Source organism: Lycium barbarum, chromosome 12, assembly GCF_019175385.1.
Source record: "Lycium barbarum isolate Lr01 chromosome 12, ASM1917538v2, whole genome shotgun sequence".
In the NCBI taxonomy this organism is placed as follows: domain Eukaryota; kingdom Viridiplantae; phylum Streptophyta; class Magnoliopsida; order Solanales; family Solanaceae; genus Lycium; species Lycium barbarum.
Genome location: NC_083348.1, coordinates 83,700,439 through 83,718,628, shown reverse-complemented (window position 1 = coordinate 83,718,628; position 18,190 = coordinate 83,700,439). Strand labels below are relative to the sequence as shown.

Here is an 18,190-nt window from a genome sequence, read left to right as displayed (position 1 = left end):
TATTTTTTTGATTTTTCTGAAATTTTGAAAAAGATAGTCAAAATATATGAAAAATATATCTAAAATATAGTCAACAGAAACCAGAATAAGTAATATTGAACATAATAATCAAAATATAGCCAGAATATAGTCATAATTGAGGTAACAACATTTTCACTGCAACTTTTTTATTTTTTTGATTTTTCTGAAATTTTTCTAAATATAGTCAAAATATATCTGAAATATAGTCAACAGAAACCAGAATAATTAATAATGAACATAATAATCAAAATACAATTAAAATATAGCCAAAATATATATGAAAAACAACTATTAAAATATCAATCCAAAACATTAGGAATTGAAAATTCAGGAAGTAACGAAAAAAAATATATAGGTTAAATACACAGTGAAACGTAAAAATCAGTCTAGAATCTTACCTTTTTTGGGAATTAGATTTGAATTATGAGTGAAATTAATGAGTAGTTAATTAGAGATAAACAAGGAAGTTGAACTATTGTAAAACCGATTTGAAATTGGAGGAAATTAAGGAATATTGGGCATAATGACGTGTATTTAGGGGGATAGGAGCGAGAGACGTTTTTTTTTGCTTAAATTTAGGGGTGTGGGTAGTTATCAGATGAGTGGTAAAAAGGTGATAATTATAGGAAGTAAATATGTTATATTTTAGCTACTAAATATAATTATTGTAAAGTTTAGTTATGTTCCATAAATAGGTAATAATGTAAGCTATGCCAAATAAATTTTACAATTGCTAATGGGCAATTTGCAGGATTGTCCTGGGGTGGTTTTTAATTTTTGTCCCTTATATTGGTGGTCTTCAACTTTTGCCTTTTGCTAAAAATCCCTTAGTTTCGGATAGGAACCCCCACTCAGTCAAAAATTTACTGAGCTTTTTTATTGAGTTGGGGTTCGAACCCACAACCTCGGGGTATTAGGCGAAGGGCAAAACTTAAAGACCACCAATTTGAAGGGCAAAAATTAAAGACCACCCCAAATGAAGGGCAATCCGCACAAAAAAATGATTGCTAATTGCAAATGGGATTTTAGGATTGGGTTGGACTAAATTAATGGGCCTTTACTTAGTATACCGTATACCGAATACCGAAGGGTATTTTTATTGCAAACTGAATACCGTATTTCTTAAGTTTATTACCGAAAGACAGAATTACCGATATCCTTGGTTCAGTTCGGTAATTCGATTTTCGGTGTTTTATGCCCAGCCCTAGTTATTGAGAGGCATAATACATAAACATGCCTTTAAACTTGATCTTAGCTGGCAAGTGTGCCCTCCAAATGCGCACCTCGACTTGTATAAAGTTGAACATGTAAACACAAATACTAACGTGACACATAAATTTGGAGGTGACACATAAATTTGGAGGTGGCTCGATGATCATTTTGTAAGTTGGAGTGTTCAACTGACAAAGTGGAGACAAGTTGAGGTGCTAACTTGTGCCCACCCAAAGTCGGAGGGCGTAATTGCCAGCTGAGGCTAAGTTTGAGGGTCTGTTTATGTATAATGACTTATTGATAAGAAAATGAACTTTGGGCCTATAACTCAATCCCCGATCTTAGAGTCCGTTGTCCTTTTCCACTTCGCCTAATGGCATGCCTGAAGGGTCAACCCCTGATAATTTGATATTGCTATTTCTTGATCTATGCGGAGAAAATTAGTTCAAGAGGTGAAAGTTGTCCAAGAACATATAAAGAGATCAAAATTACCCTAAACCCACTGACGTGGGAATTCAATGGATATAATTTTATTGAGCTTTAAAAGATCATACGTACACTGTGACGGAAAATGAAGAAAACTGAGAGGAAATGATTTCTTACGAACCAAGTAAATTTACAATAAAATTACTAAAAGGATTTGCAATACTACGTTTTATTTGCCAATCTCATATATTATATTTTATCGATTTCTTGCTGAAAATGATCATATAACTTAAGAAAAATTAACATTATAAATGGACATAAAACTATCACCAGGAAATCATGAAGGAAACAATTATTGCAATTACATGTGTGATGTGGCTACGTCAAATACCTTACGACATAGAAGTGATGCAACCAGATACTTTAGAGTTGACATTTGAAAGTCAAATTTGAGCAAAAAATATTTTATGCATAGTGACAGAGTAGATGCTATAAAATTAATAATGGAATTGAAGCACTCATCAAGCCTTTAGAAAGAGAGAAGAATCTCGATGAAGGAGAAATATTCAATAATAAAGAGAAAGAACACGGATGAAGACCTTGTTTTAGCTTAGAAAATTTGAGACAAAATACTATCGGCCAGCAATAACTAGAGATCGTTTTTAAGAAATAATAATTTCCTACCTGAATATTAAAAGAGAAGATTAATGCAAAAATCTTAGTAGTAGTTCAAGAAAGGAGTTGACAATCTTTTGTCATTTACAGTACCGAACAATAAATGTTTCTTCTAATTCAATCTCCAAATTGCAAGGGCTGATGAAACAGATCTTGAACTGTAAAAATAATCAGTATTAGTTTTCTCAGTTTAGATGGATTAAGGAATTTGAAAATATTTCAAGTAAACGACTTTAAGTATATATCTATTTTTTCAAATGCTTCTTGATTAACTTAAGTATTTGATTGACGTATACACGATAAATTCGCAAGAGAAGTAGTAGATATTAAAAACACTGATGATTAAATTAAATAACTTCAACTATCTCGGTCACCTTATTTTTTCCTAACAATTATCAAAGTCTATTAACACAATTATTTCCAAGCACAACGACATATATTTATAAAGCTTTATAGATACGTGCAAAGACATGGACAATAGATATAATTTGATAGAACATTATTCGTGCATTTTCTGTCTTCTCTATATCATGTATAGTGAAGTTAAGATGATGCTATAACCTTATTTAAACATTTTAAGATTCGACTAGTTGACCTTTTTAAAAAAGAAAAAACCACGACTTTCTTTGTTTCATCTTATATGCCAGTGTCTAACTTGAAACGCACCAAGAATACTCATATATAACGAATCGTTTGGTATGTGAGATAAAGATAACAATTCCGAAACAAAATGCAATTATCTCGCATTAATTGGTTAATTCGTCCCGGAATATTTTATCTCATCATTTATATTAAAACGGTGAGTTATTTGTTATCCCATATAGAAGATGGAAAGCTAATCCCATGAGATATTTTTTCCTTAATAAAAAACACTTGCTGCAAAGTATATATTTAATATATCTAAAATAAGGCATGGAGAGATTCTTGGTGACAAAATATAAGTTCTTAGTAATTCTTCAATAATGATGAAGCTTGAAGTAGATATACAAAGGCATGGTAAGTCGGTAACCGGGGCATTCATATTCGATTTGGGTCAGTTTTTTCACGCCCCAACCTTGGTAAGGCGTGATTGGCACCCGACTCCTTACTGGGGTCGAGCGAACCAAGCTGTAACTTGCATCTTTTATGTCTCGAATAGCAAAATAAGGCCAAGGAGGCTAACTATGAATATAATATCATGCATATGTATATGTACAATGGGCGCACGAGGCCGACATAACCACCGACAAGACATAACTAAGCTATATACAAGAAACTGTCTGCAAAGGCTCTATGAACATGACTGAAGTATATAAGTCGAGACAGGGCTCCCGACATACCCGTAACACACAAAAATACATATACGAACCCAGACTCGGCAATGCTCCCGGAAGAAGTGGAGCCCACCAATCAAGACTAGTACCTGGAGGCAGCCCACTGTGAAAGGTCCTCGTCTCGTCTGTCTATACCTGCAGGCATGAACGCAACGTCCCCAAGCAAAAGGACGTCAGTACGAATAGTGTACCGAGTATGTAAGGCGAAAATGTAACATAATAAACATATACTGCAAGAAGAAAGGATAAGAATCAACCTGGCACTTCTGACTTACCAATGAGAATCTAGTATGCATATCTCTCTATAGTCTCATTTATTTAACTACATCTATGTACAATATTGTGTCTCTAACTTACTTATCGCCCTGGTGCTAACTACCCAACTGATCAGCGGTAACTGCCCGACTTGCCGTAGCACGGTGGTAACTGCCATCTGATTATTGCCCGATGGTAGAGCACAACCGCTCGACAGATCAGTGTTAATTGCCCAACCAACCGCATGGTGGTAAATACATATCTGCCCAACCGGCCGTAGCTCGGCGGTAATAACTGCCCAATTAGCTATAGACCAGTGGTAAATATGAATGCATGTGCTGCGGAACGTGCAGTCCGATCCAAATATCATCTATAGGTACCTTTTATATACTTCTAGTACTAATTCTTTACCTATTGGCTTCTAAGCGCTTTTCATGGTCATCACTTATCCGTTAATGCCTACATGATCACATAAGACTTATAAGTATATTTCTTCCTGATTAACTAAACCTCAAACAAATCCTGAGATACATCTTAAACCGCTCTTCTAGCATTAAATACCTCATTAGGGATCTTATACTAGCTCACTATTCATGTCCTACAAGGTATTCCTTAATAACACATTTCTAAATTCATCGAAGTGACGTAAGTTTGGTAAATCTCTGATTTATATTATGGAGCTAACATCATTGGCATTCTCACCTTGAAGGAACAATAATCATACGGTGAGACCAACATCAATAACATCTTAAGAACATCAAGAATGTACGCTTCTAGCATTTCTATGAGAGGAATCATTATGGACATCATTTGTAAAAGTTCGTAACAATAGGATCACGCCTTAAGAAAGAAAGGGATAACCTTAACATACCTTTTCGGTGGCCTTAACTTTAACTACTTAACGCTTGTCCTTCCAAGCTCATAAATCTACATTCAAGAGAATTCATACTATTATTAGGCTTATCGTCATATGCTTGTCTTAAGTCTTCAAATTAAATCCTCTTAGGATCTGCCGGAATTCGGGTAGTATCTCCCCTGTTTATATCCCTAGCCCGAAATCACAATACCAACAAAACAACAACAATAACAACACCAATATCAACAACATCATCATCAACATCAATATGCTCAATAAAACATCCCACACGATGTTTTCCCAATTTCTCGACCAATCACTAGACTTTACGAAGCTTTAACAACTAAATTTCCATGATACAATTCATAATATCCATAGTAAAGAATATCCTTACCTCAATCAAGTTTGGTAGAGCTTGAAATCTTATTTATCTTCGGCGGCTTCCTTTGATTCGTTGTTTAGAATAAGAACTATAAGACCTTATACGCTTCCTGAGCCTAAATCCCTGGTTTTCACTTAATTTGGGCTAAAATTTTATGGAGGAAGTTGGGAGAATGTTCTAGGGGGTTAGAGAAGGTTTGGGGATGGGGAGGTGGTTGAATGAAAATAAGGGGTAAATCCCCTTTTTATATTTTTCTAGGGTCGGTTTGCACCGACCTAGAACTTTCCGCGCATGTGTCTCGCACTGTAGCTGCGCGTGTCGCGCACTGTAGCTGCGCGTTTCTGCTCCGTCTGCTTGACTTGTAATGTCCATAATTCTCTATTCCGACGTCGTATCGACGAGCGGTTTGTTGCATTGGAAACTAGACTTCATTAACTTCAATTTAGGCTTTTTGATTTACTTCAAAACTCCTAGTATATTAGGAGATATTCCTTCCTCAAGTTGGACCAAAATTGTCCCCATTTTTTCTCCAAAGTTCCAACAAACTTAATTTCCTTAATTCAATTGTTCTCCAATCCTTCCATAGCTTACTATATGAACTTAAACCCTCATAATCATAAGGTAGGCGCATATAATCTCATATATCCTAGAAGGTAACTCCAGTGTCCACAATTAAAACAACCAACACCTAACGAATCTTAACGTACAAAACTACAAGGTGTAATAGGTTTTGGATTAAAATCAAAATCGAATCAATTTAGTTGGTTTTTAAATTTCTAAAACCAAACCGAATAAAATAAAAATCACCGGTTTGATTCTTGTAGATTTGGTTCGATTTTTGATTTATAACTGGCTAAATGATAATTGATAATAGTAAAACAACACAACTGACATGAGACAACTACTTCAAATGAGCAAACCCACAGTGGTGTCCACAGAAATCACCATTTTTATTTAAGGTGACCCTACTTAAGGAGTACTGTTCCGACTACCATATTCGATAATATCATTCCGAAGAACTATTCTGATCGTTCATTTTTTAGCGATTACTCATCGAACAGTTGTAACACTCCGTAAATTGGGGTTAGGTGTGAATATGTAAAAATCTAGTGTTAAGATAATATTATATCTATATGAATCCATTCTTGATGAATTCGGGTGGAAGATGGTTGTTTTGAAGTCAAACCAACAATTGAAGTTCTTAAGGGCTCTTAAATTCGCATTAGTTTTGGTAGGTCTATTTTCATGAAAATTTGTTGCGAATTTGAAAAAACTTCCTTGATGAAAGTTGTAGATCTTTGAAATAGATTTCCAATGGTAGGTCGCCCAACCCGAGAAAAGTTGTGTACAAAATGTTATGTCCGTTTTACTGAAGGGCGCAAAAGCTGGAGATTTCGCCCAAAGTACGCCCGGAAAGTACGGGACGTCCTTTTAGGACGTACTTCTTCCATTTCTAGCAGAAAATGGGGTTTAAAATGGGTATGGTCTTATTTTGTTCCCATTTTTTTTCATTCTTCCAAACCCTAAGGACGAAAATCATCCCTCCAAGTCTTCAAATCAAAGGTAAGAACACCATTAACATTACTAATCTATTCTAACATCAAACCCATGATTCTTAACATGATTCTTGTGACCAAAACTTAGGGTTTAACAACATAATTCTTCCCAAAGTGATTAAAGCTAGGGTTTGGGTGTTCTTCATTACAAAAGTGAATTGTTAAACTTTGTTTAACGTATTAAGGTATGTCACTTTTAAAAATCACTTTGACCATAAAGGTGATTTGTATGTCTTTTTTTAAAAATCATTTTTTGACTATAAAGGTGATTTGTATGTCTCTCTTATGAAAACTTATTTTGAATGAAAATAACTTTTTGAACCTATTGTTGGAAGTATAAATTTTTATTCAAGATTCTTTAACGAATGAAAGGAAAAGTAATTTTTTCATGTTTCTTGAACTCTAATTCATGTCTAAATAGTGGTTAATGTGTGTGAGGGGACAAACCCACATTAAACCTAATTTGTAACAAACCCTAGTATTTTGCTGTAGAATTTCCTCCGAACAGCCATATTAAATTCACTTTTCCCGCGAATATAACCATGGGATCGAGCCCAAATTTTAACTGAGTTGTCCCAACATATAGGTCTTAAATGTGAACGGTGAAGATCGGATTTCGGGGTCTGTAACCGTGCGTTTCAAGCTATGAACAGGAGCTGTGAATTTGGTGAATATCTATAGTTTATTGGTCATACAAACCTCAAATAGATGTAGAATGATTCTTTGAAGTATGGAGCTTATGTTTGAGATATTTTAACGGGATCTAAGGATGTCTCTTTAAAAATAAAATCCTTTTGAATACAAAGTTAAAATTATATGTCTCTTTTGCAAACTCTCTTGAAAGATTGATTCTTCATAAAAGTATGTTTTGAATGATATGATGAATTGGTTTTACACTCTTGAAATTAATTACATGTTTTGATTAATGATTAATGTGCGTGAGGGGACAAGCCCACATTAAACCTTGATTGTATTATCCTCTACATACGTATATGAAATCATAATCGTTTTCTTCTATAAGAGATGATCAGTGATGATGGTTAATTGTTGGTATTGATGATTTTTACAAAGGAACTATGACAAAGGAATCTTGTTTAAAGAAGTGGAAACGTTTTCAAGATTATCTATGAAGTTATGGATTTTCGTAATGGCATCATGAACTTTAATGATATTTGATGGTGTGACTACTTTGAGACAAATTGTGAATCGGCTTCTATGCTATGAACTTTGTTGTTGTGTTTGGCCTAGCTACTCAGGAGGAAGGGTAGCCACTATGGATCCTAGTGTGGTAATTGCCTAGCCATTCGGGAGGAAGAGTGGCCACTACCGGGTTCGCTACCTGGAGTGTGGTTTATGCCTAGCTATTCGGGAGGAAGGATAGCCACCGAGAATTACATATTCCGGTGTGGTGCGCTGTGTTTAGGGAACCTCTACGGTCATCCCTTCGATGTGATTGATTCTTGGGCCTGTATTGGCATGTGTGATATTCTTATTCTCTCATGGAACTGTTGTTGACGATCATGATCAATTTGAAAGGCATAATTGAAAGTTGTAACTAGACAAAAGGCTTTATAATCGATTTTCATAATTGTTATTGAGATACACAAGCTGAATAGCTGTTTTTATATTGATTAATGGCTTTGTAAACTGTTTAACAAATGATATTACGAATCATAAAGTGGAGTGACTGTTTTTATACTATCGTTTCAGAACTGATTTCTTTATGTATTATTATATTTTATTTTTATATTACTTGTTGTCCCCGAAGCACTCACTGAGTACGAAAGTACTCAGGCATACCATTGTTGTTTTTGATGGCATGTTAGGTAACAGAGAAGAGCAGGTTCGTGATACTCTCGACGCTTAGGAGAACTTGCTGCTGTTGTTGATTTGGTGAGCCCACATCCTTGTTCGTGGGACACTTCCTGTTTCATTTATTATTCTAGATTTTCGGGCTGCGTCCCGAAGTTAGATGATTGTTGTGTCTCTTAGAAGCTCCATAGATAGTTGTAGGAATTGTGGGTAGATTGTCAAAGTCTCGTACGACTTAATGGGTGTTTGCCACGTTTATGACTATTTACTTATATTAGACTTCCGCTGATCTTATTTCATAATTGTGTTCCTGATATATGCAGTTACTTATAACTTTGTTTAATTTAATAAGGAAATTAAGATTATTAAAAAGGAACTTGATGTTACATTTATTTTGTAAACTGTTGGAGGCGAATATTGAACTTGGCGGGTTCAAGTGTTATTATTGTGTTGTTTAGGTTCTTCCGATATTGTTCATGATGTCGGATGCCGGTCACATCTAGGGTGGGTTTTGGGGCGTGACAACAGTAACTTTCTTGGCATGCATACTCTACTATAGTTTGCAAACTCAGAACTATTCGCCACCTCATGTTTGAAAGAAGAGTCACTACTAAAAAAACACGTAAAATCACTCTCAAAAACCGACCTCCACAAGAAGTAAGAACAAATCGACCTCCGGAGGTCTATTTTCTTAGCGCAAAAATCGAAAAACTGTAAACCGACCTCCGGAGATCCTTTTTTAAATTTAAAAAAGATATTTTTAAAAATCAACCTCTCGAGGTTGGTTTCGTTTTTTAATAATTTTCTTCGCGAAATTCCGACCTCCGGAGGTTAGTCTTCAGAAAAAGAATTTTTCTTAAAAAGAGAAGCCGACCACCGGAGGTCGATTTATTTTTTGGAAAAAAACGGAATTTGAAGAGTATAAATAAAAAAATCATAGTATTAAACTAATTACAATCACCAATAGTCTAGTAGTCTAGTTTTAGAAATATATCCTACCACGGTAAAAATGGAGTTCGATTCCTGGATGGTGCATTTTAAAATTGTTTAATTTTAAAAACCGATCTCCGAAGATCGTTTTTTTTACCCATCAATAACACTAACAACCGGAGGTTAATTTTTTACGTCGATTTTTGCTATTGTTTTAGTAGTGAGTATTGGAGATGGTACCATAAATAAATGTAGATGTTGGAGACCATAATACAACATAGAAAATAATAATATAAGAGCTAATGTAAAATTTGAGATAAGGATAATATAGTATTAAGAGAGTAATGTATCAGTCGGAATAATAAGATCATAATCATCAATTGTTGCTCATATACGCATAAGATGCAGTTAAGTGTATACAAATAGCTGAGTGCCAAAAAAACTATACATATTATAAATAATAAAGTTAGTTCCTCCATTTTTCCACTAAGATTTGCACTTTTGTCCCTATTTGTGTTGGTCTCTAATTTTGCTTCTCAAGGCAAATAGCTTTTTCGCGTGGTATAAGTTTTATTTTCTTATCATAATATCTCACAAGTCATGCTTCACGCCCTTAAAAACTTATACTCACTAGACATATGTTCGATTTTGTCCGGAAAAAATTAATAACCAGCCCATTTGAAGGGCAAACGATGCAATTTCTTCGTATTTCAACTATGTTGGGCTTATCTTTTAAGAAATGTGCTTTCACATTGCAGAAATAAGTAGAATAAAGCCAAAATAATGATTAAAAGGTATAAAATATTATAATAATTTATGAAAAACTAATATCATATATATAAATAGTTATAAAATTTGTATATATAATTTATCGACTTGCTTAAGTTATTTTTCCAAGTTTTTAATAGAACATAAACGAAACCAAATATTATCGATTTTTAAAGTTCAAAACCAAACAAAAGTAAATATCGGATTTTTTAACCGGTTTGGTTCGATTTTCGATTGGGTTCGATTTTCACCAAATCATGAACGCCCCTAGTTGTAACCAAACTTGATCAACAATTATAGAATTCACCTACTGCGCATCCCGTTGAAAAACAATATTTAATTATTTCAGCTTTTTAAATAATGGTACATGTACGTGGAATCCTTCTTTGATACATTTAAAATTAGCGTAGACTTTCAACTTTACTTCAGTGTTTCATATTGATGACAACTAACGATGAGCTAAGTAGGATCACGTCATATTTAAGCATTTTCTCCCTCCTTCCCAAAATCAGGCTATAAATAATTTATTAAAAATACAGTAAGCTGCGTTTTCTAGAATCCAGAACCAATAAACTTTAAAAAATTTGAGTAAATTAGAAGGCTTAATACCTAGATGGACCCTTAAACTTGACATGTTTTGTAAGATAGGCATATAAACTTATAAGGTGACCAGATAGACACTTAAACTTACTCAAAGTGTATTTTTCAAGTTTTTCAGTTGTTTTGAAAACAAAAACTATATTTTTCAAACACTCACAATTTTCATGGCCAAACAAGCCCTAAATATATCACAAAATATTTTTTTTAAAATGCAAAAATAAGGCAAACGCATATACATGAGACTATAAATGTGCACTTAAACCAATAAATACTCGCTAATCGCAATTTTGCAACTTTCAATTAACTCGGTTTTTTTTTTTACACTTGAATAATTAAAAAACAATAACTTTAACCAATAAAAATCCTTAAAAAAAGAAATTTCAAATTAAGAAATTTCTTTTTTTTAAGGATTTTCTTCTCGGCTTTACAGTTTTCTTAATTTGAAATTTCTTTTACACTTGAAATACTGAACTTCGAAATTTCTTAATTTGAAATTTCTTTTTTTTAAGGATTTTTATTGGTTAAAGTTATTGTTTTTTAATTATTCAAGTGTAAAAAAAAAAAAACCGAGTTAATTGAAAGCTGCAAAATTGCGATTAGCGAGTATTTATTGGTTTAAGTGCACATTTATAGTCTCATGTATATGCGTTTGCCTTATTTTTGCATTTTAAAAAAAAAAAAATTGTGATATATTTAGGGCTTGTTTGGCCATGAAAATTGTGAGTGTTTGAAAAATATAGTTTTTGTTTTCAAAACAACTGAAAAACTTGAAAAATACACTTTGAGTAAGTTTAAGTGTCTAGCTGGTCACCTTATAAGTTTATATGTCTATCTTACAAAACATGTCAGGTATTAAGCCAAATTAGAAATATGGAGATGCTGTAATTATTAGCGCTATTGCTTGGTCATTTCAATTATTGGGCACTGAAAGCATGTTAATTTCATGCATGAGAGATCCCAAGAGAGAAACGATTTTGCTTCACTATAAATACATGGTCTAAATGATAAGCACATACCAAAGAAAAACAAAGAGAGAAAGAGAGAAAAAAGGCATAAAAGAAAAAGAATGGCTAACATGGCTGAGAAATGGGAGGAACTTAGTGGCAAAAACAATTGGGATGGGCTATTAGAACCATTGGATGTTGATCTCCGTAGATATCTCATTCAATACGGAGAGTTGGCTCATGTAACTTATGACACCTTCATTTCGGATCCAATATCTAAGAATGTAGGAGCTAGTAGATACTCGATGGAAAATCTTCTTGCTAGGTGTGGGCTTGACCCGCTCAAGTATAAAGTAACCAAATACTTCTATGCTACCTCATCCATTTTACTTCCTCGTGATTTCCATGTGAAATCATCGTCATGCGATTCATGGTGGAAGAAATCAAATTTTATGGGGTACATTGCTGTGGCTACTGATGAGGGGAAAGTTTCACTAGGAAGGAGGGATATTGTAATTGCTTGGCGAGGAACAATTCAGACACTGGAGTGGTGGGAAGATTGTAAATTTTTACTTATTCCAGGAATAGAAGTATTTTTGGGTGCATCAGCACTTCATTCGACACCTTTGTTGCATCATGGCTTCTACAGCATGTATACATCAAAAGATTCACAATCAAAGTTTAATAAAACTAGTGCCAGACACCAGGTACATATATATTTGCTTACTTGCATGTTTTTCTTCCGGTATTGTTGCATGTTTTTGTAATTTTGATTGTTGATGTGTATAACCATCACACTTAAAATTTAAAGAGTGTTTGGCTAAGTTTATAAGCTGGTCAAACTGATTAATGAGCACTTTTTGGCTTATCTATGAGTTCGGTAAACATAAAAATTGTTGCTCATAAGTCAAATTCATGAAAAAGTCATAGAGCCCGTTTGGATTGGCTTATAAGTTGCTTATAAGCTGTTTTCAGCTTTTTTGAGTGTTTGACTGGCCAACTTAAAGTCATTTTGTGCTTAAAATAAGCTCAAAAAAATAATTGGGTCCATTTGACTTAGCTTATCTAAAGCAGCTTATAAGCTGAAAATAACTTATAAGCCAAAAAAAATAAGTTAGACTACCCCAACTTATTTTTTTTTAGCTTATAAGCTGTTTGCAGCTTACAGGCATAAGCCCATCCAAACAGACTCATAGTAAGTTTTTCATCCCCAACTTATGATTTTTCAGCTCATAAACACTTTTAATTTGATCAATTTTTTTAAACTAATTTATACTTAATATTTTTTCTAATTCTCGAAATAACAAACCGCTGACATTTTCTTCATTCTGTATATGTTGTTCCTCTTTTCCTTTAAAATATTACTATTAGAATTTATAGTTTCTTGTGAAAATTACGCATATTTTAGCAATAAATAAATAGCTTATTGTCACTCTTTTTACCATACATTTTAATATACTCGTTTTCAGGTCATTGAAGAAGTGAAAAGATTGGTTGAGGAATATAAGGACGAAGAGGTAAGCATAACAGTGACTGGCCACAGCCTCGGTGCATCACTTGCAACCTTAAATGCAGCTGACATAGCTTACAATGAAATCAACAAGTCAAGCACTGGCAAGGAGTTCCCAGTGACAGCTTTTGTATTCGCAAGTCCTAAAGTTGGGGATTATCTTTTTCAAAATGCAGTTTCTCAACTGAAACACCTCCACATCTTGAGAATTCGTAACGAACCTGATATTGTTCCGAAATTACCAAATCTAGATGTCTATTTCGAAGTTGGGAAGGAAATAATAATTGACACCACAAAATCCCCCTATTTGAAGCTTAATCCTGGAGACCTACACACACCACATAATTTGGAGGGTTACTTGCACGGAATTGATGGTACCCAAGGATCAGGAGATTTTAAACTAGAGGTGCATCGCGATCTCGCACTTGTCAACAGGGTATGGGACATTCTAAAAGATGAATATCATGTCCCTGGGGCTTGGTGGATCGAGAAGAACAAAGGAATGGTTCAACAAAAAGATGGAACTTGGCTTCTCATGGATCGCGAGGATTATGACTTTTGAGAGAGAGCTATGGTTTTATTTATTTCTTTTCATGTAATGTGTGAATAAAGGGGCTCTTTCGTGTAAGGTTACCCTAATAATACGGGATAAGGAATATCCGTACGCCTAAAGCTCGAAATGAGGTTGTCCGATCCTTTCTGGTTCCTGAGGTGGTCAACCTTATAGTCAATTTATTTGCTAAACTTGTCAACTAATTTTAATTTATGTGTCAATTTCTGTTTTGTTTTTGTTATTATTTTGAGAGATATGTAATGGATCTTACGGCTTGTTGGGATGGTTGTCGTATCGCATTGTTATTTTAATATAATATTTATTTTGATTATTACTTTAATTTTATTATATCGAATCGCTAAGTCTGATCGTTGGCTTGGATTTTTCAAGGTATTGATTTATTTATGTAAAGAATGATTTGGTGTGGCCATGATGTTATTACACTTTTTTTTCTCTTTTTGACTTTGCTTATTATTTTATAATCCCGTTTTTATTCTTGGTCCTACATTTTTCTTAGAACAATTAATTCTACCCCATGCCCTAGTTTTCTTTAAAATGTTGTAAGTTTATTCTTTAGATTGTTGATATATGTAACGATGGATAACAATACAATCTAGCCAAACGTTATTTCATCAAAAATTTTTAGTACAATACAATATATTATGAAATTACGTGTAACAACCATCCAAACGAACTGTCAATGTATTGATACAAAATATGATAAAACAAATATCATAGTAGTGTTAAATATGGTGGGTTAAGGAGCCCCAGTCAATAAATTAAGATCTTATTAAGATTGAAAGAATGAAGAACAATGGTGAAGAACCTCAATTACACCATTAATGGTGGTCGGAGCAATGGAGAGAATCCAAGGAAGAGAAGTGAGTAAATGAAATGCTCATCTTCTATTGCATTGATCAAAGCGTTATATACAATTACAAATTGAAATATCCAGCTAATTGACAGCCAAGCAATCCTACAACTAACTAACTAAAGTTGTAACTAACCAACCACCTAACAAACTAATAAGCTAACTACTTTGCTGACTTGGATCTAATTTAACTAATGAAGAGTAATGTATAAATACATTAAATCTCAATATCCCTCTCAAGTTGGAGGTGAGGTTCTCACAGCTAAGGGTGTTCATGAGTCGGTTTGGGTCGGTTTTGGTTAAAACCAAAACCAAATCAATCTAGTCGGTTTTAAAATTATTAAAACCAAATCAAACCAAATATAATACATATCCATCGGTTTGGTTGTAGTCGGTTTGGGTCGGTTTTTCGGTTTCTAAGAAAATTAACGGTATTTCTCTCTTTCATGTTTTTTCCCTACAATTAAGAGAAAATTTTCTATCCTTTTCCAACTTATAATCCATTATTACCCTTTTATTGTGGTAGCTATAGTTTCTTGCATTATGGAGAAAATGTCATAGGATTTATGATTTAAATTAGGTGAATAAAGTTTATAAGAAATACAAAAAATAAATCTAGGTAAAACTCATATAGTTGTTTCTTTGAATAAATGAGTTTGAATTCATGGATTTCTTTTTTAAAATTGGCTTAAGGTATACAGTTCATTAGCCTATTAGAGATAAAATAAACTTTTTCTTAAAAATTATATAAATTATTTAAAAGTATTTATAAAAATTAATATATTGTATATATATAATTATAAAAATTATGTATAAAATTTGTCAGTCTGGTTCAGTTCGGTTTTTTCTTTGGTTTGCTTTTAGTAAAACCAAAACCAAACCAAATATTATCGATTTTTAAAAATTCAAAACTAAACCAAACCTAACCCAAGTAAATATCGGTTTATTCAATCGGTTTGATTTTGATTTTCGGTTTGGATCGGTTTTTAACTAAACCGTGAACACCCCTACTCACAGCCAACTTGCTCATCACAGTTGAGTGTTTCAAACCAGTGAGAGCTTTTGTGAGTACATAAGCAAGTTGATCAGTAGTGGCAATATGGTGCAGTTGAAATAAGACCTTCTTGGAGCTTGTCTCTGACAAAGTGGCAGTCAACTTCTGTATGCTTTGTCCTCTCATGAAAAACTGGATTCCTTGCTATATGTATAGCTGAATGACTATCACAATACACTGCAATAGGTGAAGAATAAGTGAGGGTCAGTTCTGTAAACAATCTATCTAGCCGAACCAACTCACTTACCACCTTTCTTAATGACCTATATCAAGCTTTTGCTGAAGATAATGAGACAGTTTCTTATTTCTTAGATTTCCAACTCACAGGGAAATCACTAAGCAATACTAATTAACTACTCACAGATCTTCTTGAGTCTGGGCAAGCTGCCTAGTCCGAGTCACAATGAGCCTTGACAGTACAGTCTGGATTTCTAGAAACAAAGATGGCCAAGGTAGGATCTTGTTTCAAATATCTGAGCAAGTGGAAAACAGCTTGCAAATGTGGTTCTCTGGGATTCTGCATGAATTGACTATGGTGTTGAACACTAAAAGCTATGTCCATTCTTGTATTTGTGAGAAAATTCAGCTTGCCAATCAGTTTTCTGTAAAATTTAGGATCAGAAAGTGGAACCCCCTCCTTAGCTTTAAGCTTGGCATTGGGATCAAGGGGTGATGACAAACTGCTAAAATTGAAACAATCATACTCCTTTAATAAGTCTAGGACAAACTTTCTTTGAGAGATAATGACTCCATCATCTGTCTGCAATATCTCCATTCCCAAGAAATAGTTCAGTGTTCCAAGATCTTGATTTTGAACCTGTCATGCAAGTAGTGCTTCAAATTTGTGATTTCCTGGTCATCAGTTCCAGTAAGTATCACATTATCCACATAAACAGCTACAAACACTACCAATGGTTCTGTTTTCCTGTAGAGTAGTGAATAGTCATGCAATGAATGGTGTACCCTCTCGATGCCAATGCTTCTGTCAACTTGACATACCATTGTCTACTAGCTTGCTTCAAACCATAGAGTGATTTAGTCAATTTGCATACAAGGCCTGGTTCTATCACATCTAATTCTTTGTATTGATTAACACTTTCAATGATTGAATACACATTTCTTCTCTCCTCTCATTCTCTTCTTCTTCTCTCAATATCGTAACTGTTTTCTTCTTCTTTCAAGATCCTCCATGCATGGTTGATCATGGAGTTGGTTTAAGTTCAATATAATTTTATTGAGCTTTAAAAGATCATACGTGCACTGTGACGGACAATGAAGAAAACTGTGAGGAAATGATTTCTTATGAACCAAGTAAATTTACAATAAAATTACTACAAGGATTTGCAATATTACGTTTTATTTACCAATCTCATCTATTATATTTTATTTATTTCTTGTTGAAAATGATTATATAACTTAAGAAAAATTAACATTATAAATGGCCATAAAACTATCACCAGGAAATCATGAAGGAAACAATTATTGCAATTACATGTGTGATGTGGCTACGTCAAATACCTTCCGACATAGAAGTGATGCAACCAGATACTTTAGAGTTAACATTTGAAAGTCAAATTTGAGCAAAACATATTTTATGCATAGTGACAGAGTAGATGCTATAAAATTAATAATGGAATTGAAGCACTCATCAAGCCTTTAGAAAGAGAGAAGAATCTCGATGAAAGAGAAACAACAAGGATGAAGACCTTGTTTTAGCTTAGAAAATTTGAGACAAAATACTGTCGGCCAGCAATAACTAGAGATCGTTTTTAAGAAATAATAATTTCCTACCTGAAAATAAAAAGAGAAGATTAAAGCAAAAACCTTAGTAGTAGTTCAAGAAAGGAGTTGACAACCTTTTGTCGTTTACAGTACCAAACAATAAATGTTTCATCTAATTCAATCTCCAAATTGCAAGGGCTGATGAAACAGATCTTGAACCATAAAAATAATCAGTATTAGTTTTCTCAATTTAGATGGATTGAGGAATTTGAAAATATTTGAAGTAAACGACTTTAAGTATATATCTATTTTTTCAAATGCTTCTTGATTAACTTCAGTATTTGATTGACATATACACGATAAATTCGCAAGAGAATTAGTTGATATTGGAAACTCTGATGATTAAATTAAACGACTTCAACTATCACGGTCACCTTATTTTTTTCCAACAATTATCAAAGTCTATTAACACAATTATTCCCAAGCACAACGACATATATTTATAAAGCTTTATAGATACGTGCAAAGACATGGACAATAGATATAATTTGATAGAACATTATTCGTGCATTTTCTGTCTTCTCTATATCATGTACCTTATTTAAACATTTTAAGATTCGACTAGTTGACCTTTTTAAAACAGAAAAACCCACTACTTTCTTTGTTTCATCTTATATGCCAGTGTCTAACTTGAAACGCACCAAGAATACTCTTAGATATATAACGTTTC

At 33.6% G+C, this 18,190-nt stretch overlaps 1 protein-coding gene across 1 annotated transcript; it reads left to right on the top strand.

Moving 5' to 3' along the window:
• Window positions 1–11,729: 11,729 nt before the first annotated feature.
• On the top strand, window positions 11,730–14,147 carry LOC132624845 (phospholipase A1-IIgamma-like). The gene is made up of 2 exons (XM_060339576.1): window positions 11,730–12,457; window positions 13,220–14,147. The coding sequence occupies exons 1-2, from the start codon at window positions 11,873–11,875 to the stop codon at window positions 13,820–13,822; spliced, it is 1,188 nt and encodes a 395-aa protein (XP_060195559.1). The 5' UTR covers window positions 11,730–11,872; the 3' UTR covers window positions 13,823–14,147.
• The last annotated feature ends 4,043 nt before the right edge of the window (window positions 14,148–18,190 follow it).